We start from the raw sequence: 23,010 nt of genomic DNA, 5'->3' as shown, positions 1-23,010 counted from the left end.
CCCACAGCCGACATAATACTGAATGGGGAAAAGTTGATAGCATTCCCCCTGAGAACTGGAACAAGAAAAGGATGTCCACTCTCACCGCTTCTATTCAACATAGTACTGGAAGTCCTAGCCAGAGCAATCAGAAAAGAGAAAGAAATAAAGAGCATCCAAACTGGAGAAGAGGGAGTCAAACTGTCACTGTTTGCTGATGATATGATAGTATGCCTAGAAAACCCTAAAGACTCCAACAGAAAGCTCCTAGAACTGATAAATGAATTCAGCAAAGTTTCAGGATACAAAATTAATGTGCACAAATCAGCAGCTCTGCTATACAACAACAACAACCAAGCTGAGAATCAAATCAAGAACTCAACCCCTTTTACAATAGCTGCAAAAATAATAATAATAATAATAATAAATAACACTTTGGAATATACCTAACAAAGGAGATGAAAGACCTCTACAAGGAAAACTACAAAACACTGCTGAAAGAAACAAATCTGGAGGCATCACATTATCTGACTTCAAACTATACTATAAAGCCATAGTCACCAAAACAGCATGGTACTAGTAGAAAAATAGGCACATAGACCAATGAGAGCAGCAGTAGAAAGACCAATAGCAGCAGCAGGTGGCAGCAGAGTCTCCACCTGGACAAGTCCAGCAGGCAAGGTGGCAGTCGTGAGTATGACACCTGTGGGGGCAACTACAGTGGCATCTTGCATAGTTATAGCTTCCCAGCACCACAAATTACTTGGGCGGGGCAAGTCACGCAGCAGCTCCCAGTGTGGAGGGGTGGAGATGTGGAGTCGCTTTCCTCTGCGGCTGCCTCTTCAGCTTTTGTCCTAGCTGAGTGAGGAAGCGGTGGAGGATGGCCTGTTTCATGAGTTCAAAGGCTTCAGGGATGTAAGGGTCAAAATCCATCACCTGTCGGGTTCCAGCAGCTGAGATGAGCCGGTAGCCTTTGTGAACTTCCCACGGCCAGAGGACACGCAGGTGGCCAAGCACGCAGAGGCGGCCTGGTGCTCTCTGACCTGCCTCTGAAGACAGAAGCTGTGTGTGGGAGCCGGCACCGCAGCTGCTCCCCTTTAGACAAAGATATTTTATCCTCCAACAGCCAGTGTGGTGGGAGCCTCTGTAGGTGGTCACCCGCACTCCCCTGGAGGTGGTGGATGCCAGAGATCACTTTCCCCTGGTGGTGCAGCTTTGGGATACAGAGACTAGGGCTATAGCAGATGGCTCTTGGCCACCTACCCCCTCCACCTCTGCCACCATTGCCTGGACAGCTGGAAAGAAAAGGAGACTATCTGTTCTATTAGAGAGTGCACCCAGCATACAGTCTTAAACCAAGGGAGGGAGCTGGAGCAGATGCTGCTCCTTTCAGAAAAGTGGATGAGATGTCACCCGAGGATCATCACAGAACTAACCAGACGCTTTTCTTGGGCAACCTAGACAAAACTGTAACAGAGAGTGACCTAAGAAGGGCATTTGATCGCTTTGGAGTCATCACAGAAGTAGATATCAAGAGCCCTTCTCTTGGCCAGACCAGTTATTACGGCTTTCTCAAATTCGAGAACCTAGATATGTCCCACAGGGCCAAATTAGCAATGTTCAGCAAAATTATAATTTGGAATCCTATCAAAATTGGTTATGGTAAAGCGACACACACCACCCGCCTCTGTGTGGATGGCCTGAAACCTTGGATGCCTCTTGCTGCCCTGGCATGAGAGTTTGACCAACTTGGCACCATACATCCCACAGACTACAGAAAGGTGATAGTTGGGTATATATCCAGTATGAAAGCCTGGATGCAGTGCACGCTGCCTGGACCCATATGCGGGGCTTCCCACTTGGTGGCCCAGATCACCACCTTAGAGTAGACTTTGCAGACACTAAACGTCGTTACCAGCAACAATATATGCAGCCTCTGCCCTTGACTCATTATGAGCTGGTGACAGATGCTTTTGGACATCAGGCCCTTGACCCTTTGAGGGGTGCTTAGGATAGGACACCATCCTTACTATTCAGAGATTGTGGAAGATGGCCGAATAGGAACAGCTCCAGTCTACAGCTCCCAGCCTGAGCGACACAGAAGACAGGTGATTTCTGCACTTCTGTTTGAGGTACCAGTTTCATCTCATTAGGGAGTGCCAAACAGTGGGTGCAGGATAGTTGGTGAAGTGCACTGTGTGCGAGCCAAAGCAGGGCGAGGCATTGCCTCACTCGGGAAGCGCAAGGGGTCAGGGAGTTCCCTTTCCTAGTCAAAGAAAGGGGTAACAGACGGCACCCGGAATACCGAGTCAGTCCCACCCTAATACTGCGCTTTTCCAACGGGCCTGGAAAACGGCACACCAGGAGATTGTCTCCTGCACCTGGCTCAGAGGGTCCTATGCCCATGGAGTCTCACTGATTACTAGCACAGCAGTCTGAGATCAAACTGCAAGGCGGCAGCGAGGCTGGGGGAGGGGTGCCCGCCATTGCCCAGGCTTGCTTAGGTAAACAAAGCAGCCAGGAAGCTCGAACTGGGTGGAGCCCACCACAGCTCAAGGAGGCCTGCCTGCCTCTGTAGGTTCCACCTCTGGGGGCAGGGCACAGACAAACAAAAATTCAGCAGGAACCTCTGCAGACTTAAATGTCCCTGTCTGACTGACAGCTTTGAAGAGAGTAGTGGTCTCCCAGCACGCAGCTGGAGATCTGAGAATGGACAGACTGCCTCCTAAAGTGGGTCCCTGACCCCCGAGCAGCCTAAGTGGAAGGCACCCCCCAGTAGGGACAGACTGACACCTCACTCGGCTGGGTACTCCTCTGAGGCAAAACTTCCAGAGGAACTATCAGACAGCTGAATTTGTAGTCTCATGAAAATTTGCTCTTCTGCAGCAACCACTGCTGACACCCAGCCAAACAGGGTCTGGAGTGGACCTCTAGTAAACTCCAACAGACCTGCAGCTGAGGGTCCTGTCTGGTAGAAGGAAAACTAACAAACAGAAAGGACATCCACACCAAAAACCCACCTGTACATCACCATCGTCAAAGACCAAAAATAGATAAAACCACAAAGGTGGGGAAAAAACAGAGCAGAAAAACTGGAAACTCTAAAAATCAGAGCACCTCTCCTCCTCCAAAGGAACGCAGTTCCTCACCAGCAATGCAACAAAGCTGGATGGAGGATGACTTTGACGAGTTGAGAGAAGAAGGCTTCAGACGATCAAACTACTCCGAGCTACGGGAGGAAATTCAAAACAATAGCAAAGAAGTTAAAAACTTTGAAAAAAAATTAGATGAATGGATAACTAGAATAACCAATGGAGAGAAGGGCTTAAAGGAGCTGATGGAGCTGAAAGCCAAGTTTCGAGAACTACGCGAAGATTGCAAAAGCCTCAGTAGCAGATGCGATCAACTGGAAGAAAGGGTATCGCTGATGGAAGACGAAATGAATGAAATGAAGCGAGAAGGGAAGTTTAGAGAAAAAAGAATAAAAAGAAATGAACAAAGCCTCCAAGAAATTTGGGACTATGTGAAAAGACCAAACCTACATCTGATTGGTGTACCTGCAAATGACGGGGAGAATGGAACCAAGTTGGAAAACACTCTGCAAGATATTATCCAGGAGAACTTCCCCAATCTAGCAAGGCAGGCCAACATTCAGATTCAGGAAATACAGAGAATGCCACAAAGATACTCCTCGAGAAGAGCAACTCCAAGACACATAATTGTCAGATTCACCAAAGTTGAAATGAAGGAAAAAATGTTAAGGGCAGCCAGAGAGAAAGGTCGGGTTACCCACAAAGGGAAGCCCATCAGACTACCAGCTGATCTCTCGGCAGAAATTCTACAAGCCAGAAGAGAGTGGGGGCCGATATTCAACATTCTTAAAGAAAAGAATTTTCAACCCAGAATTTCATATCCAGCCAAACTAAGCTTCATGAGTGAAGGAGAAATAAAATACTTTACAGACAAGCAAACGCTGAGTGATTTTGTCACCATCAGGCCTGCCCTAAAAGAGCTCCTGAAGGAAGCACTAAACATGGAAAGGAACAACCAGTACCAGCCCCTGCAAAAACATGCCAAATTGTAAAGACCATCGAGGCTAGGAAGCAACTGCATCAACTAACGAGCAAAATAACCAACTAACATCATAATGACAGGATCAGATTCACACATAACAATATTAACGTTAAATGTAAATGGGCTAAATGCTCCAATTAAAAGACACAGACTGGCAAACTGGGTAAGGAGTCAGGACCCATCAGTGTGCTGTATTCAGGAAACCCATCTCACATGCAGAGACACACATAGACTCAAAATAAAGGGATGGAGGGAGATCTATCAAGCAAATGGAAAACAAAAAAAGGCAGGGGTTGCAATCCTAGTCTCTGATAAAATAGACTTTAAACCAACAAAGATCAAAAGAGACAAAGAAGGCCATTACATAATGGTAAAGGGATCAATTCAACAAGAAGAGCTAACTATCCTAAATATATATGCACCCAACACAGGAGCACCCAGATTCATAAAGCAAGTCCTGAGTGACCTACAAAGGGACTTAAACTCTGACACAATAATAATGGGAGATTTTAACACCCCACTGTCAACATTAGACAGATCAACGAGACAGAAAGTTAACAAGGATATCCAGGAATTGAACTCAGCTCTGCACAACGTGGACCTAATAGACATCTACAGAACTCTCCACCCCAAATCAACAGAATATACATTTTTTTCAGCACCACACCACACCTATTCCAAAATTGACCACATAGTTGGAAGTAAAGCTCTCCTCAGCAAATGTAAAAGAACAGAAATTATAACAAACTGTCTCTCAGACCACAGTGCAATCAAACTAGAACTCAGGATTAAAAAACTCACTGAAAACCACTCAACTACATGGAAACTGAACAACCTGCTCCTGAATGACTACTGGCTACATAATGAAATGAAGGCAGAAATAAAGATGTTCTTTGAAACCAACGAGAACAAAGACACAACATACCAGAATCTCTGGGACATGTTCAAAGCAGTATGTAGGGGGAAATTTATAGCACTAAATGCCCACAAGAGAAAGCAGGAAAGATCCAAAATTGACACCCTAACATCACAATTAAAAGAACTAGAAAAGCAAGAGCAAACACATTCAAAAGCTAGCAGAAGGCTAGAAATAACTAAAATCAGAGCAGAACTGAAGGAAATAGAGACACAAAAAACCCTTCAAAAAATTAATGAATCCAGGAGCTGGTTTTTTGAAAAGATCAACAAAATTGATAGACCACTAGCAAGACTAATAAAGAAGAAAAGAGAGAAGAATCAAATAGATGCAATAAAAAATGAAAAAGGGGATATCACCACCGATCCCACAGAAACACAATCTACCATCAGAGAATACTATAAACACCTCTATGCAAATAAACTAGAAAATCTAGAAGAAATGGATAAATTCCTTGACAAATACACCCTCCCAAGACTAAACCAGGAAGAAGTTGAAACTTTGAATAGACCAATAACAGGTTCTGAAATTGTGGCAATAATCAATAGCTTACCAACCAAAAAGAGTCCAGGACCTGATGGATTCACAGCTGAATTCTACCAGAGGTACAAGGAGGAACTGCTACCATTCCTTCTGAAACTATTCCAATCGATAGAAAAAGAGGGAATCCTCCCTAACACATTTTATGAGGCCAGCATTGTCCTGATACCAAAGCCTGGCAGAGACATAACCAAAAAAGAGAATTTCAGACCAATATCCTTGATGAACATTGATGCAAAAATCCTCAATAAAATACTGCCAAACCGAATCCAGCAGCACATCAAAAAGCTTATCCACCATAATCAAGTGGGCTTCATCCCTGGGATGCAAGGCTGGTTCAACATATGCAAATCAATAAATGTAATCCAGCATATAAACAGAACCAAAGACAAAAACCACATGATTATCTCAATAGATGCAGAAAAGGCCTTTGACAAAATTCAACAACCCTTCATGCTAAAAACTCTCAATAAATTAGGTATTGATGGGACGTATCTCAAAATAATAAGAGCTATCTGTGACAAACCCACAGCCAATATCATACTGAATGGGCAAAAACTGGAAGCATTCCCTCTGAAAACTGGCACAAGATAGGGATGCCCTCTCTCACCGCTCCTATTCAACATAGTGCTGGAAGTTCTGGCCAGAGCAATCAGGCAGGAGAAGGAAATAAAGGGTATTCAATTAGGAAAAGAGGAAGTCAATTTGTCCCTGCTTGCAGATGACATGATTGTATATCTAGAAAACCCCATTGTGTCAGCCCAAAATCTCCTTAAGCTGATTAGCAACTTCAGCAAAGTCTCAGGATACAAAATCAATGTACAAAAATCACAAGCATTCTTGTACACCAATCACAGACAAACAGAGAGCCAAATCATGAGTGAACTCCCATTCACAATTGCTCCAAAGAGAATAAAATACCTAGGAATCCAACTTACAAGGGATGTGAAGGACCTCTTCAAGGAGAACTACAAACCACTGCTCAATGAAATCAAAGAGCATACAAACAAATGGAAGAACATTCCATGCTCATGGGTTGGAAGAATCAATATCGTGAAAATGGCCATACTGCCTAAGGTAATTTATAGATTCAATGCCATCCCCATCAAGCTACCAATGACTTTCTTCATGGAATTGGAAAAAACTACTTTAAAGTTCATATGGAACCAAAAAAGAGTCTGCGTCGCCAAGTCAATCCTAAGCCAAAAGAACAAAGCTGGAGGCATCACGCTACCTGACTTCAAACTATACTACAAGGCTACAGTAACCAAAACAGCATGGTACTGGTACCACAACAGAGACATAGATCAATGGAACAGAACAGAGCCCTCAGAAATAATGCCACATATCTACAACTATCTGATCTTCAACAAACCTGACAAAAACAAGAAATGGGGAAAGGATTCCCTATTTAATAAATCGTGCTGGGAAAACTGGCTAGCCATATGTAGAAAGCTGAAACTGGATCCCTTCCTTACACCTTATACAAAAATTAATTCAAGATGGATTAAAGACTTACATGTTAGACCTAAAACCATTAAAATCCTACAAGAAAACCTAGGCAATACCATTCAGGACATAGGCGTGGGCAAGGACTTCATGTCTAAAACACCAAAAGCAGTGGCAACGAAAGCCAAAATTGACAAATGGGATCTAATTAAACTAAAGAGCTTCTGCACAGCAAAAGAAACTACCATCAGAGTGAACAGGCAACCTACAGAATGGGAGAAAATTTGTGCAACCTACTCATCTGACAAAGGGCTAATATCCAGAATCTACAATGAACTCAAACAAATTTACAAGAAAAAAACAAACAACCCCATCAAAAAGTGGGCAAAGGACATGAACAGACACTTCTCAAAAGAAGACATTTATGCAGCCAAAAAACACATGAAGAAATGCTCCTCATCACTGGCCATCAGAGAAATGCAAATCAAAACCACAATGAGATACCATCTCACACCAGTTAGAATGGCCATCATTAAAAAATCAGGAAACAACAGGTGCTGGAGAGGATGTGGAGAAATAGGAACACTTTTACACTGTTGGTGGGACTGTAAACTAGTTCAACCATTGTGGAAGTCAGTGTGGCGATTCCTCAGGGATCTAGAACTAGAAATACCATTTGACCCAGCCATCCCATTACTGGGTATATACCCAAAGGACTATAAATCATGCTGCTATAAAGACACATGCACACGTATGTTTATTGCGGCACTATTCACAATAGCAAAGACTTGGAACCAACCCAAATGTCCAACAACGATAGACTGGATTAAGAAAATGTGGCACATATACACCATGGAATACTATGCAGCCATAAAAAATGATGAGTTCGTGTCCTTTGTAGGGACATGGATGAAACTGGAAAACATCATTCTCAGTAAACTATCACAAGGACAAAAAACCAAACACCACATGTTCTCACTCATAGGTGGGAATTGAACAATGAGAACTCATGGACACAGGAAGGGGAACATCACACTCCGGGGACTGTTGTGGGGTTGGGGGAGGGGGGAGGGACAGCATTAGGAGATATACCTAATGCTAAATGACGAGTTAATGGGTGCAGGAAATCAACATGGCACATGGATACATATGTAACAAACCTGCACATTATGCACATGTACCCTAAAACCTAAAGTATAATAAAAATAAATAAATAAAATAAAATGTACAGTAAAATTAAAAAAAAGAATTTCATATATCCTTTTATTTAGATATCTTTAAAACCTAATTGACCATTTAAAGCAAAAATAATAATAACGTACTGTGGTTTTTAACATGTAGAAGTAAAATATATGATGATAGCCCAAAGGCAGAGAGGGGAGAAACGGAAATATAAAAATGGAAATATGTAGTCATGTGGTTCTTACATATTTGAAGTCATGTAGTATCATATGAAGGTAGATTGGTTTAGATGTGCACTAAAAATTCACCCTAAAGGAATCACTGAAGTAACACAGTTACAGCTATTAAACCAACAAAGAGGATAAAAATGCAATCTTAAAACATTTTATTATTAAGTTTTAAGATTGCATTGTAAAAGAAGGCAGAAAAACGAAAAGGGGAACAAGGAACAGGTAAAATAAATAGAAAACAAGATGCAAGATAGTAGATTTAAACCCAGCCATATTCATAATTACCTAAAGTGTAAATGGTCTAAATGTGTCCATTATAACCAGTTGGTTGATGGTGGTGTTGCTTTCAGCTGTGTCCTTACTGATGTTCCTCCTGCTAGATCCGTCTGTTTCTGAGAGGGATGTTGATGTCTCTAACCTATAATAGTGCATTCATCTATTTCTCCTTGCAGTTTTTGCCTCATGTATTTTTTTGGTGCTCTATTGTTCATTAAAGATTGTTATCCAACCTAGGCAAAAAAAAAAAAAGCACAACCAAACAAACCAGAAAAATATAGAGTATCAGAGTCCTCACTTCCGGGGAAGAGCTCTAAGGCATTTCCTGGGCACCAGGAGAAAATGTCCTCTTTATTCACATTGCTTCAGCCCTAGATGAGTGTGGCCATGTTTTTGCCTTACAGTGACAGGTTGCAAATGATAGAAATTCAACTCAAACTGTCACAAGAAAAGAAGGAAAGGCTTGTAAGTATTTAAACATATTGCTAATTAAAGATGTCTGGACGAAGTGACTCAATAATGTCCCAGGATTCAATGCTCTCATGCCTTCTTTTCCCTCTGTTTTCTTTGGTGTTGGCTTGGCTCTCCACATGGACACCCCTGGCAGGCTCACACCATTCAGCTTCAAGTCCAAAAGAAAGGGAGCACATTTCTGTAGTTCTAAGAGGAAACTCTGCAACTGGCATATGTTCCATTCTTGAATGGTGGCCAAACAGATGGAAGCCCTTATTGGACAGATCTGAAGTCAGTACCTACCCACTGAAGAAGTAAGGAAGTCAGGTCAGCATCACTTGAACTGAGTAAGAGAGGAGCTGTGACCCACATAAATCATGGGCTATTACCAGGGACTCGGAAACTGGACAGGCAAAACAACCAACATCCACTTCAAATGAGGATAGAGAATCTAAGAGAAGAGGTCTATGTGGGGAAATGAACTGGACCCTAGGTCTCCTCTTTCTAAAGCTGTGATTAAAACATATAATTAAGTTTTACTTTTTATGTGTCCCTCCAAAATAGTGTATCAAATGAGAACTACTCAAATGCTACGTACGACATGGATGAACTTTGAAAACATTATACTAAATGAAAGAAGCCGGACAAAAGGTCACATAGTGCATGAATACATTTATATGACTACCCAGAAAAACAGTCAATCTATAGAAACAGAAAGCAGATTGGTGGCTATCAGGAACCGGGATGAAGGGGACTGGAGAATAACCGCTTAATGGGTACAGGGTTTTCTTTTGGGGTGATGAAAATGCTTTGAAACTCGACATAGGTGGTGTTTACACAGCATCATGAATGTACTAAATGCCACTGAATTGTACATTTTTAAATGGTTCATTTTATGTTATGCTGGTTTTACCTCAATTTTCAAAAAATGACTCTAGTCAGTAGGCAAGACTTTCGCTGGGGTAGAAACACCGATCTTTCTTTCCAAATACCTGTTTAAATGCTGATGGAGACTCAATAACGTCTCTAACTTTTGTTGCCTGGCCTGTGAAGCATTTAATCTGCACTCTCGAGGAAGTGGCCTTCCCCTCCTTGTCAGCCTTCTAGAAGCCCATGACCATAAAGTTATAGGTGATTTTATAGTACGTGGCCTCTGATCACTCACTCCCGCTTCACCCTCCTGCCTCCACCAAATAGGCTGCTGGTGTGCTTTGGCTTAGGGCATGTTCTACTTCCTCATTTTCTGCATTCTGCTAAGTTGGTTCTGTTTTCAGTGCATAACAGTGTAGCTAACACCACATTGATCAATTCCAGTTTTGCATTTTGTAAATTCCAGCTGAGTCCCAACATACAAGCCTCACAAATACCTGTCCAGAAATATTTCCAGCAGAGAGGCCAAGCCATTTGAAGGATGGCCCTGGTGGGTTTTGCTAAAGGTTGTATTTCTTCCAAGTGTCAGATGAGATTTTTAGACTGAAGTTTCTAAAGTCTGTACAGATACCGGAAAAATTGGTTTGGAACCACAGGAAGCCACAGAGTTTTAGGAAGATTGTATAAACTTGTATCTGAATCCCGCCTGTGAAACTTCAACAGTTCAAACAAAGACAAGAGTAATTGTTTAAGACATATTTTAGGGAGGGAAATAAATTGGCATAGTGCATATGAATCCCAGTGAATTAATTGAGGGGTGCTGAAAATAAAATTTCATTCTTCTGTAGCAAAACCCTTCTTCTATTCAGAAGGCCTATTCCTCCCAGATGGCAGGAAGCTCTTCTCTTCTAAGTTAAAGACTTTCACCATTTCCTAGGGTTGTGTCTGAGTTTCAGAAGGTCAATGTCATGCTAAGTTTTAGGAAGGGAGGTATTTGGTTTTTGTTTGCAGCCCATGCAGGCATGGCTAAGACATTCCCCAATCCCATCAGCTGTCCCCATCTCCTACTTCCATGCAGGCATCATAATCACTTTGCTGGTTCTCTGCTCAATTAAGATATGGGAACCTATGGGAGCCTCCAAAGCTGTCCACACTCTGTAAATCTTGACTCTGTGCAGACATTCTCTCTTTGCAGTCTTTCAACCTCCCCAGGATTCTGCTTTCTAAATTATAGGACCCTTTTGGTCTCAAACCACTCCCTTTCTTAGGAGTTTCTACCACCTACCTAGGACTCTGCTCCAAAAGCAGCGCTCATTCCTCTCTCTGGAATGCACCAAGCACTCTTCTCACATCAACTTCCCTTATCTCTACCCTTTGACCCTGTAGGCACACACATACACCCCCAGCTATGAGAATCTTATAGTGGGGAGACCAGAATCACCTAGAGGCTTGAATGGGTGAAAGGGCAAGGAAGGGAATAAGGGGAAGGAAGTGAACATTTTAAAATTATTCTGATTGCATTGTCGCTTTGAAGTTTGCAGACTAGAATGCTAATTAACACTCCCCAACACACACACTCACACACACCCACAAAAGCAGGGGGTGAATTCTGGGGAATGCAACTGGTTTCAAGGCATTTATACCGATTCCTTCCTTTCATTCAGTGCTGGGGCATTGGCATCCTCCCGAGCCATCTCCTTGGCTAAGCCATTCCTTAGCTTCCCTGTTTGCAGGCCCTATCTAATCAAGGAGATGCTTTGGAAAGGAAACCTAACATGATTGAGATGGGGAGTGTGCCCTATCTCAGAAAATATTCAAAATAATGGCTATGATTTGTAATTATCTGTAAGACAATTCGGTACACGTCTCTATTTAAAGAGCTCTGGTCCAATGAACATTTTTGCCCACACAGATGGAATGGTGTTCAACTCTCTGTATCATAATTTTGAGAAGTAACCTATATTGCTACGTACTATTATTAAATATGTGTGTGTGTTTATATATGGGGGAGGGCAGCATTTGCTCCCCAACTGGATATTAAGCTCCCAGGGCTTGGACCCTGTTTTACATTCTGTTGTTTGTCCCATTATTTTATTCTGTGTGCATAACATAGCGTTCTGCTTATAGAAAGTGCCTTAAGAAATACTTGCAAAAGAAGATGGATAAATGAAAATCATATACTCTTAAGGATAAAGAGATTTTGAAAATCTATATAGTCTTTTTTGAAAACTTCAGATGGGCCATACTAAAGCCAACTCAAATAAATGAGAACTTATTCAATTTTTTAAACCTCCAGCAAAAAGTTTCTAAATCTATTTTCATAAAATAGTATTATATGGCATTTGACAACTCTATCTAAAACTTCATCACCACATCCTACCTGAATATAACAGAGAAAATAACACACTGGACCGCAGTCTAAGAGATCTGGATGGGCCTGGTTCTGTGGTTCACAGGATTTGACCTTGGCAGCATCATTTATCCTCTACGGATTTCACTTACTTCATCTGTGAAAGTATTGGGGTTGACTATAGCACCTCTAAGCTCACTTCCACCTCCAAATTTTTTTTAATCCTTGTTATTTATGTGTCAGGATATGAATGAGTGAAACTGTTTCAATATAGCAACTGTGGCATTTCTTCTCTTGCTTTGCTGCTTTAAACCACTTAGAATATAATGTTTCTCTTATTCTTCTGGGAGGACTTTAAGATTAACAGCCTCTCTAGCCACCCCAGGAAGGAGGGATTAGATAATTGGCCTGATAAATAATCGAGGGTCTATTATTAAAGAGTAAGAGAAAAGATATTCAGAACAGAAGGAGCATCTGTGATGAATACTCAAAGAAAGAGGGAGATTTCCTCCAGACCAAGAAGAAATCAGGGTCTTTGACCGGGGGTAGGGAGAGAGGGGTTGGTGAAGAAGCCTCTAACCCCATCCTATGGAATTTACCCAAGAACTGAAGCTAACTATGAGTTCAAAGAAGCTCATGGCTCATTACCCACCAAGTTTCCAGCTTTGAGTTAGGCATGAACCTCCGAAAGCTTTGCCAGAACCCTCTCCGCTAGATCCTGTTGGTTGCCCCAAGAGACTCCACTTTGACTGCAGCCAGCGCCTCTGACAGAGTGCCCAGCGGAATGATGCCTATCAGTGCTAGACTTTGTTCAGTCCCAGCCTAAGTACCCCATGGGAAAAGCCCGCATGCAATGCGCAGGACACACATAAACACAAGAAATTTGGGGGGCCAGGACATCTAGTGGGAAAGAGGTGAAGAAAACTGAGATCCCCTGAGCCAAGGCAACTGAGGCTCCTTCCCAAAGGGGAGGATCCAGATTTTGTGGGCCCAAAACATATACGATTTGGGTTCTTCTTTAAGAAATCAACACAACATTACACATACAGAAATAGGTAAGAATGGAAATATACATTCAGCATAAGAAGCCATAACAAATTGCACATTTTTGGCCAGGTGCAGTGGCTCACACCTGTAATCCCAGCTCTCAGGGAGGCAAGAGGAGGGAGGATAGCTTGAGCCCAGGAGTTTGAGACCTGCCTGGGCAATATAGCGAGACCCCGTTCTCCAGAAAAAGGAACAAATTGCACATTTTTAAAAGCTAACAAAGACTACAAACACCACAAAATCCAGAAAAAAAAAACAGAATATGTTTTGTGCATTAACTGCTTGACACTACTATCTCAAACTTGTTTTCCACGTTCATTGGTGACATATTATTTGATCGCCTCTTCTTATGAATGATTTTATAAAATTTTCTGTAGAGAAAGTAGAAAGATAAGTCAGTCTTTCCTTTGGTATAGTTGATCAAAATGTTTTTTTGACAGTTGGGATGAATAAAACATGACTTCACACATGGACATCATTACTCTTTCAAAGTATTGCCATAGGTTTGTGCCTCCAAATACAGAAAGTCTAATTCTATTTTGTGCAAGTCCCATGAAAAAAGGAAAAAACTATCTATGTGATATGTTTATAATTGCATATACTGCATCATAAAAGATATTCCTAAGACTCAAGAACTTCCATTTTAACTAGGCATCAGTGAGAAACTAATCCTCCACTTAAAATTTTGAACATAAAGTACACCAAAAAACTGAAAGCAGTGACTCAAAGAGATATATGGACACCCATGTCTGTAGCAGCATTTTTTTAATAGCCAGGAAGTGGAAGCAAGCCAAAATGTCCATCAACAGACGAATGAATAAAGAAAATGTGGGATATACATATAATAGAATATTATTCAGCCTTAAAAAGGAAGGAAATGCTGACACATGAGACACCATGGCTGAACCTTCATGACATTATGCCAAGTGAAATATGCTTGTCACAAAAAAGACACATACTGTACGATTCCATTTATGTGAGTTTCCTAGAGTAATCAAATTCATAGAGACAAAAAGTAAAATGGTGGTTGCCAGGAACAGGAAGAAAGGGGAATGGAAAACCTCCATCCTACTTCTTATCTCTATAAATCTGCTTACTGTAGGAACCTCACAAAAATGGAATCATATAAATATTTGTCTTTTTGTGGCAAGCATATTTAATAGGTACAGAGTATCAGTTTCACAAGATGAAAAGAGTTCTGTGGATACATGGTAATGATGGTTGCACAACAGTGTGAATGCAATTAATGCCACTAAACTGTACACTTAAAAATGGTTTAGATGATAAACTTTAATGTGTGTTTTACTGCATTTTTAAAATACAAAATATTGCACGTCAGATCATTGAAAGAACACTTCAGAGTAACTTCTGGCTCTGTACATTTCCAACATGGTCCTCTGTTACTGCTCAGATACTTCAGGCATGGGATGCTGTAGGGCAGTGTTTCTGGACCCACACCTTCAGGTCATGATGCCACAGTGGACAAAAGAAGACTCCTGGAATATATTTCCTGACCAAATGGCTGGGAACAGTTTCACTACACACAGAAGCAGTTGTGACGCTCATACCTGTAGTCCACTAAATGCAAACTAAAGGCATTCTCAGTTCAATTTCCTCTTACTTGGATCCCAGAGATGCCCCTACTTGTTCTGCCCCCACCCAACACAAGGGAAGTATGACACAGATAAAGTCGGGATGGAAAGAAGCAGTGATCAAAACTGATAGTGATGAAAATGTGTTAATTATAATACAAATTTCACAAAAATAGAAGAACCTGTAAACATATGTCTAGCATGTTTCCTGGGATGTTGGAAGTGGCCATGCGGATGCAGGGCCCTGAAGGGTCAGCTGCATTGATTTCTCAATAAATCCTTCTCTGAAAGTCCATTCCGCCGTAAAATCCTTTCTATTTCAGAAGCACTCCCGCTTGTTTTGTTCTCGCATGATATGTGAACTACCAGGTCAAAATTCTTTGTACAATAATCTTTTCCGATAGACATTCTATTTCACTTTTTATATTCTATCCAAATATTCCTAGTCTTTTTAACTTGTGTTTGTAGTTATTGTTTTTGAAATATTTTATTGTGCCTGCATCTGCATGATCTATCATGCACTGTGAACTACTTGAAAACAAGAAATATTCCTGTCATGAAACTCAGTAGAATACTACAGGCAATCACATGCTTCATAAATGTATTTGGACAAGATAATGCATGTGTGTGGTATGTGATGAGTGTGTGTGTGGCAGGGATCTGCTCTGAAAGCTTAACAAGTTGGCCAAATCCATCTTCAGTTGTGAGATCCAGAGCCAGATACAGAACTCTGGCCAGGGTTTTTAAATTTTGCTTTTTATTTTTTTTAAATAAAAAGGTTTTATTTTATTTTGGGTTTTTATTTTATTTTGCTTTTGTGTTTACCACACAAGTGTATATACATCTGTATCAGTTAGAAATTTAGTTCAACTATGAGTAGTGAGACCTAAAAAAGAGTGACTTAACTAAGACACATTTATTTCTTTGTCATGTGGTAAGTCCAATGGTGAGCAGTTCAGGGCTGGCGTAAGAGCTCCATACTGTCACCAGGAATCCAGGCTCCTTTCAGCTCTCTGTTTCAACAGTACTGGCCCTTATCCTCACACTTGCAAGTTGGTTGCTGGAGCATCAGCCCTTTACAGGCCATCACATCTGCATTCTTGGCAGAAAGAAGGAGAAAAGAGGTGGGGAGGCAAGCAACATGCCTCTTGGGGGCCTGTTTCCTTTTTAGGAATATTCCCGGAAGTTCTGCTAAACCACTTCTGCCTATATCTTATTAGCCACCCCTAGCTGCAAGAAGCAAGATGGGGGAAAATTTGGAAATGAAGTCCTTCACTGGATACATGTCTACCTAGAATGAAAATCGAGACTTTGACACCACAGAGAAGGATAGGTATTGGGTGGGTCCGCTGCAACACCCTGGGCTCTCTGGCCCTAAGCAGACTGTGGAGAGAGCATGGGCTGCCTCTTGCCTCTCCATTCTCCCTCCACTCCACTTAGAAGCCATCCTCCTGCTTCAAAATAGAGCCAGACACTGAGCAATGAAGCAGTAAATGATGAGAAATTTTAAACACTCCCTTTCTGTATTAGGCTATTCTCACATTGCTACAAACATATACCTGGCTGGGCGTAGTGGCTCATGGCTGTAATCCCAGCACCTTGGGAGGCTGAGGCCAAGGCGGGGGTGGATCACCTGAGGTCAAGAGTTCGAGACCAACCTGGCCAACATGGTGAAACTCTGTCTCTACTAAATACAAAAATTAGCTGGGCGTGATGGTGGGCACCTGTAATCCCAGCTACTCGGGAGGCTAAGGCAAGAGAATCACTTGAACCTGGGAGGCGGAGGTTGCATTGAGCTGACATGGTGCCACTGCACTCCAGCCTGGGTGACAAGAGCAAGACTCTGTCTCAAAAAAAAAAAAAAGATATACCTGAGACTGGGTAATTTATAAAGAAAAAAGGTTTAATTGGCTTTTGGTTCCATAGGGTGTCCAGGAAGCATGATGCCGGCATCTATCCATCTTCTGGGGAGGCCTTAGGAAACATAATCATTGCAGAAGGTGAAGGGGGAGAAGGCATGTCACATGGCTGGAGCAACGAGACAGAGAGGCAGAGAGAGAGAGAAGTTGCTATACACTTATAAACAATCAGATCTTGTGAGAACTCTATCACGATCACGAGGACAGTACCAACAGGGTACCACTCATGAGAAATCCACCATTCAACATGAAATTTGGTGGGGACATAAATTCAAACAATATTACTTTCCCAGGAATTTGTGTTTTAACCAGGATCAAAGCCTTGAACTAGAGAAATAAAGTCATCTTCATATATATTCAAGTATCAATAAGTAAGATATGTGTGATTGGGTCTGGTGGGAGGGAAGGGTTTTCTCTTGTCAGATCATACAGAAGATGTTTCTATTTTGCTGCTTCTTTTTTTCTTTTAATGTGCCTGTTTTCATTTCAGTGTGTCCCTGAGCACTAATGGTGAATGTTACCCACTATGAATCCTACCGTTTTCTCTTTTTGTTTGCACATGGCTAGTCATTCTCCTGATTATAACTATGTTGTGCATATTTTCTCCTCCGAGTGGATGAAAGTCTTTCTAACACTAATACTTATTGTGCTTAGTGTTCACAGGTTTTATTGGAGGTTTAGCATTCACAGAGCAGTTGAGGAGGCATGGTGACAAACTGCTTTTCATTTTGTGTTGTGGTTACTCAATAACAAGCCTGCTTCAGCACACACTTATGTAGTACATGAGAGATGGTGGGTGACTTTTTATTCCACTAAGTCTGTCAAGTGGGCCTTAAGCAGAAAATGAGGTTTAGTTTCCCATGCTGCAGTAAAACATATGCTTTAAAGAGGAATACAATTGCCTTTGAATTACTGTTGCTTCGTTTTGTGTACTAAGGGGTCTTCAGGCAAATATTTCTGCAAATAGTCTTTCAGAAAGGATTGAAATAACTGACATTTGTAGAGCCTGTTCTGGTTTATAAGCCATTTTTACATTTATTGTCAGAGCCTTATTTCTCTACTGTCAGATGCTAGCAAGCAGGGAACTGAGTTTCACAGTTTTGAGATGGCCTCTGGGACATAGCTTTTGATCTCCCTTACCTCTAGAATGGCTACCAGCAGGTTTAATAACGTCCTAAATCACAGGTTTCCAGAAATAATAGCAAACTTACCATTACCTGATCTTTTTCTACCCAAAAATAATGCTATTCCCTTTGAAGCAAATAGCTCTCTACCAGGGCAAGTCAGCAAGGAAATGCTCATTACAGAATGGAGAAGGATGTCAGAGGGTAAGGATAATTCCTTTCCACCATATTTCATTCTTTCCTCTGTTCTTATTCCATGGCAACCTGACTCAATATACTACTCTAGACCAACAAATGCACTCATGTTTCTTTGGGCCATCAGTAAATCAATCAGCGAACCTCAGAGTAGACAGAAAACATAAAAGATTATTAAGATCAACCAGCCAGATCTGTACTAGTCATCGTAGAAAGGGGTAAATTTAATCTTCTAGAAGAAGCAAAAGGATCAGGAGTTCAGGTTCCCAGGGACAACAGGCAGCCAATGTCATAGTTAATAGGACCTGGTTCCAGCCCACCTGCCATCCTACCTTCTGAACGTTTAAACACTCAGGCTATTACAATGCTCAAGCATCTCTCACCTTTAAAAAAAGAAAAAGAAATGAAATGAAATGATCTCTTAGATTCCAATCACTCAAGCCCAATAGCTTTCAAACCTTTCTCACCCCAAAATTTCCTTACAGCATCCCATAGTCATTGTCACCACTACCTCACCTCCCATATAATCCTCAACCTATTGATACCTGGTCTATTCCCATCAGTGCTCTCCAAGTACCCTCATCCTCATCTCCAATTAAATCCTATTGACAAACCCAATGAACATTCTTCAGTCATTTAATTGCAAGGCTGTAGCATTTGGCATATTGAATCCTTTTACTGTTTTGAGGGCTGTGACACTGTACTCTCCTGGCTTCCTCACACCTCCCTCTGGTTTGCTCCGATGCCTTCCCAAGCTCCTTTTCCAGATTCCCATCTTGGTTCCTGCACTCCTTTCTCTCTACACCTCCCTGAGTTAGCTTACTCCTTTCCTGGTTTTCAACTACTACTTTTGTGCTGATGCTTCTTTAATGTGCACCTCTCACCCAGATTTCTCCCACAGCTTGACTCACATATCACTTTTCTAAAAAACGCACTTCCATTGAGTTGCTTAAATACATGGTCTTCTCTGAAACCATCTTCCTTCCCTGCCCCATTTTTCATCTAATGTTTCTACCATCCACTCTTTCACCCAAGCTAGAAAGCCTAGAGGATCCTCTCTACTCTTCATCAACCTGACATTTAATCTACATATTTCTTGATTCATCTCTTCTTTTTACTCCTGAGATTATGTCTTTAGTTCATAACTCCGTCACCTCTTGCCTAAACAACTGCTACATCTCTGAACTGATTGCCATACTTGCATATTTTCCTGCCAGGGTGCTTTATCTGAGATGAACATTTAAGCAACAGGGTAACATTCAAGATCCTTATTGTGGCACAAAGACTCTCAGTGCCTTAATCCCAACTTTTTGTATCCAGTCTCACCATTCCATTCTATCTGTTATGTCCTTTATGCTTCAGGAAAATGGAGCTGCTGGCAGTACCCAGGACTTACTGTTGTGGTCTTCATTTACATGCTGGGTGCTCTGCTTGGAACACTCTGCCCACCTCCTCCTTTCCCCTCTTTTTCATCCAGTTTAATAGCACTCAGGCTTTAGAAATGATCAGGGGAAACCTCCTCCAGGAAACCATTGCTGACACCCAAAGTGGGTTAGTTGCCTTTCCTGGGTGTCCTCATAATAATCCCTGCATATTTCTACTCCAGAACTATCTCCATTCTACCTGTTATTTCCTATTAAAATTTGTGCACACAGGTGAATTCACTGTGAAACTAATGAAGATTTAGGGTCTTCACTTGCATAGACCCCTTCCAAGGCTCTTAGCTAAATATATATAATTTTGCATTCTTTTTCTTAATGAGGGCCCCAAATTTTTACAAGCCGGAGGTCCCTCAAAATTCAGATCTATCCCTTTTAGGGGTCTATTTATCTTCTAGTCAGTAAATTCTATAAGGGCAGAGCCTATGTCTTATTTATCTTTGTATCAACTACACACATGAGACACTTAATAGTTGGTTGTTGAATGAATGAAGGACCCAAAAGTCTAATGCAAGATCGAAAATGAAGGAAAAGACCAACAATGGGTGCAAGCTATGGCAAATGTAGAAGCAGAAGTCCACAGCGAGCAGTAACCCAAGAACAGCCAAGAGGAGGACATTATCCAGGATGCCAGGGTCAGAGCAAGGCAGTGAATCAGACCTCACACAGGGAGAAAGGGTCAGAAGCCAGGCAGGCAAATACAGGCCTGGAATGTGCAGATATTGGTGGGCAGCGCAGAGGAGTATGTCCAAGTCCATGCCAATGGCCAGGGACCAGGGAGCAAGACAAAGCTAGCAGGAACACGGAAACAAAACAGCAACAACAAGCAAGCACTTCCTGCGTCGTTCACGGTTCTTCTATAGTTCTTCGGCTACGCAAACCATCCCAGGATAGCCAGGGAAAAGGCAGGGTAGGGATTCATAACACCCAGCCAAGTGATGGAGCGTGAAGGGGACAAAGGATTCTGACTACCAACGTGTTTCCCATTTGGATTGCTGTCCACGGAATATCTATGTCCAAACCTGAGCACCCACTTAAAATTAAACGATGAAAACACTGCTGAGTTTACAAAGCCCTTTTTTTCTTTAAAAAAAAAAAAAGGAATAAATAAAAATTCTGTTATCTATTCTGTTTTGAGGTATTCCTTTAAAGATTTGCTTTCAATGATGTGACAATAAATGGTTATGTTGCAGTATGAAATCATGACAGCAGTTATGTAAAGGAGGCAAAAATTATTTCATTAAAATGCATGGAGGGAGAAGCAATGGATTCTAGCATAGATCATGCTAGAGATGAGCAGATTACTGAGCACCAGGCACACAAGGGAGACAGATTAATGAAAAATAAATAAAAGAGCTTCAGAAAAACAGCATGAAGCTGAACACTGGTCTGCTGCATATCATAAAATATAAGCCCAAAGGTGAGTGGAAAATCATTCCATTTGGAATGTTGAGTTGAAAGTTAATGTTATTTGCTTCTTTTCGTATTCTCCATTGTATTTGTTTATCTTTCAGATAATTAAAGATAATTTTTAATAATAGGAAACATCAACACAGTGGAACATCTAATGCAAGCTGCTTACCCTGGAAAAATGTCAAGGGCATGGTACAGTTTTCTGAATGGTATGGATAATCACTGAAACTTGTAAATTAAAAAACTGACCCTTCTTGTCGTGACTTCATTATGTGTTTTTCCTGAAGATCTTCATGGTTGTTACTTTGAAGGGGAGGCCACTTAAAGCATTAGGAGGAGAACAAAATTTGGAGTCAGATGATGCAGGGTTCATAAGCCAAAACTACTTAACATTCATAGTGTGTGATTAAAACAAATCACCAAGTGTCTTTGAGCTTCAATTTTTGGCAGGGAAAAAAATGACACCTGTCTTAATTAACTCAGAGTTTTCAGTGCATCTCAAATGATATAAGGAAAAATAGTTTTTTTAATTATTATTATACTTTAAGTTTGAGGGTACACGTGCACAATGTGCAGGTTTGTTACATATGTATACATGTGCCATGTTGGTGTGCTGCACCCAGTAACTCGTCATTTAACATTAGGTATATCTCCTAATGCGATCCCTCCCCCCTCCCCCCACCCCACAACAGGCCCCGGTGTGTGATGTTCCCCTTCCTGTGTCCATGTGTTCTCATTGTTCAATTCCCACCTATGAGTGAGAACATGCGGTATTTGGTTTTTTGTTCTTGCGATAGTTTGCTGAGAATGGTTTCCAGCTTCATCCATGTCCCTACAAACGACATGAACTCATCATTTTTTATGGCTGCATAGTATTCCATGATGTATATGTGCCACATTTTCTTAATCCAGTCTATCATTGTTGGACATTTGGGTTGGTTCCAGGTCTTTGCTATTGTTAATAGTGCCGCTATAAACATACGTGTGCATATGTCTTTATAGCAGCATGTTTTACAATCCTTTGGGTATATACCCAGTAATGGGATGGCTAGGTCAAATGGTATTTCTAGTTCTAGATTCCTGAGGAATCACCACACTGACTTCCACAATGGTTGAACTAGTTTACAGTCCCACCAACAGTGTAAAAGTGTTCCTATTTCTCCACATCCTCTCCAGCACCTGTTGTTTCCTGACTTTTTAATGATTGGCATTCTGATTGGTATGAGATGGTATCTCACTGTGGTTTTGATTTGCATTTCTCTGATGGCCAGTGATGATGAGCATTTTTTCATGTGTTTTTTGGCTGCATAAATGTCTTCTTTTGAGAAGTGTCTGTTCATATCCTTTGCCCACTTTTTGATGGGGTTGTTTGGTTTTTTCTTGTAAATTTGTTTGAGTTTGTTGTAGATTCTGGATATTAGCCCTTTGTCAGATGAGTAGGTTGCAAAAATTTTCTCCCATTCTGTAGGTTGCCTGTTCACTCTGATGGTAGTTTCTTTTGCTGTGCAGAAGGTCTTTAGTTTAATTAAATCCCATTTGTCAATTTTGGCTTTTGTTGCCATTGCTTTTGGTGTTTTAGACATGAAGTCCTTGCCCATGCCTATGTCCTGAATGGCATTGCCTAGGTTTTCTTCTAGGGTTTTTATGGTTTTAGGTCTAACATGTAAGTCTTTAATCCATCTTGAATTAATTTTTGTATAAGGTGTAAGGAAGGGATCCAGTTTCAGCTTTCTACATATGGCTAGCCAGTTTTCCCAGCACCATTTATTAAATAGGAAATCCTTTCCCCATTTCTTGTTTTTCAAAGGTTTGTCAAAGATCAAATGATTGTAGAAGTGTGGTGTTATTTCTGAGGCCTCTGTTCTATTCCATTGGTCTATATCTCTGTTTTGGTACCAGTACTATGTTGTTTTGATTACTGTAGCCTTGTAGTATAGTTTGAAGTTAGGTAGCGTGATGCCT

At 41.3% G+C, this 23,010-nt stretch overlaps 1 protein-coding gene across 1 annotated transcript in view; it reads left to right on the top strand.

The window, feature by feature from the left end:
• Positions 1-563: 563 nt before the first annotated feature.
• Positions 564-23,010, top strand: part of LOC129492703 (RNA-binding protein 15) — a gene marked incomplete at its 5' end in the record, with an annotated part of 51,843 nt that continues 29,396 nt past the window's right edge. Inside the window, 6 exon segments of the mRNA XM_055297898.1 lie at positions 564-742; positions 744-994; positions 997-1,091; positions 1,093-1,207; positions 1,210-1,752; positions 1,755-2,021. Coding sequence (XP_055153873.1) covers positions 564-742; positions 744-994; positions 997-1,091; positions 1,093-1,207; positions 1,210-1,752; positions 1,755-2,021 — 1,450 coding nt within the window.

This window comes from Symphalangus syndactylus, chromosome 11 (genome assembly GCF_028878055.3).
Source record: "Symphalangus syndactylus isolate Jambi chromosome 11, NHGRI_mSymSyn1-v2.1_pri, whole genome shotgun sequence".
Lineage (NCBI taxonomy): Eukaryota > Metazoa > Chordata > Mammalia > Primates > Hylobatidae > Symphalangus > Symphalangus syndactylus.
The sequence above is the reverse complement of the archived record's forward strand: the minus strand, read 5'-3'. Positions and strand labels throughout refer to the sequence as shown.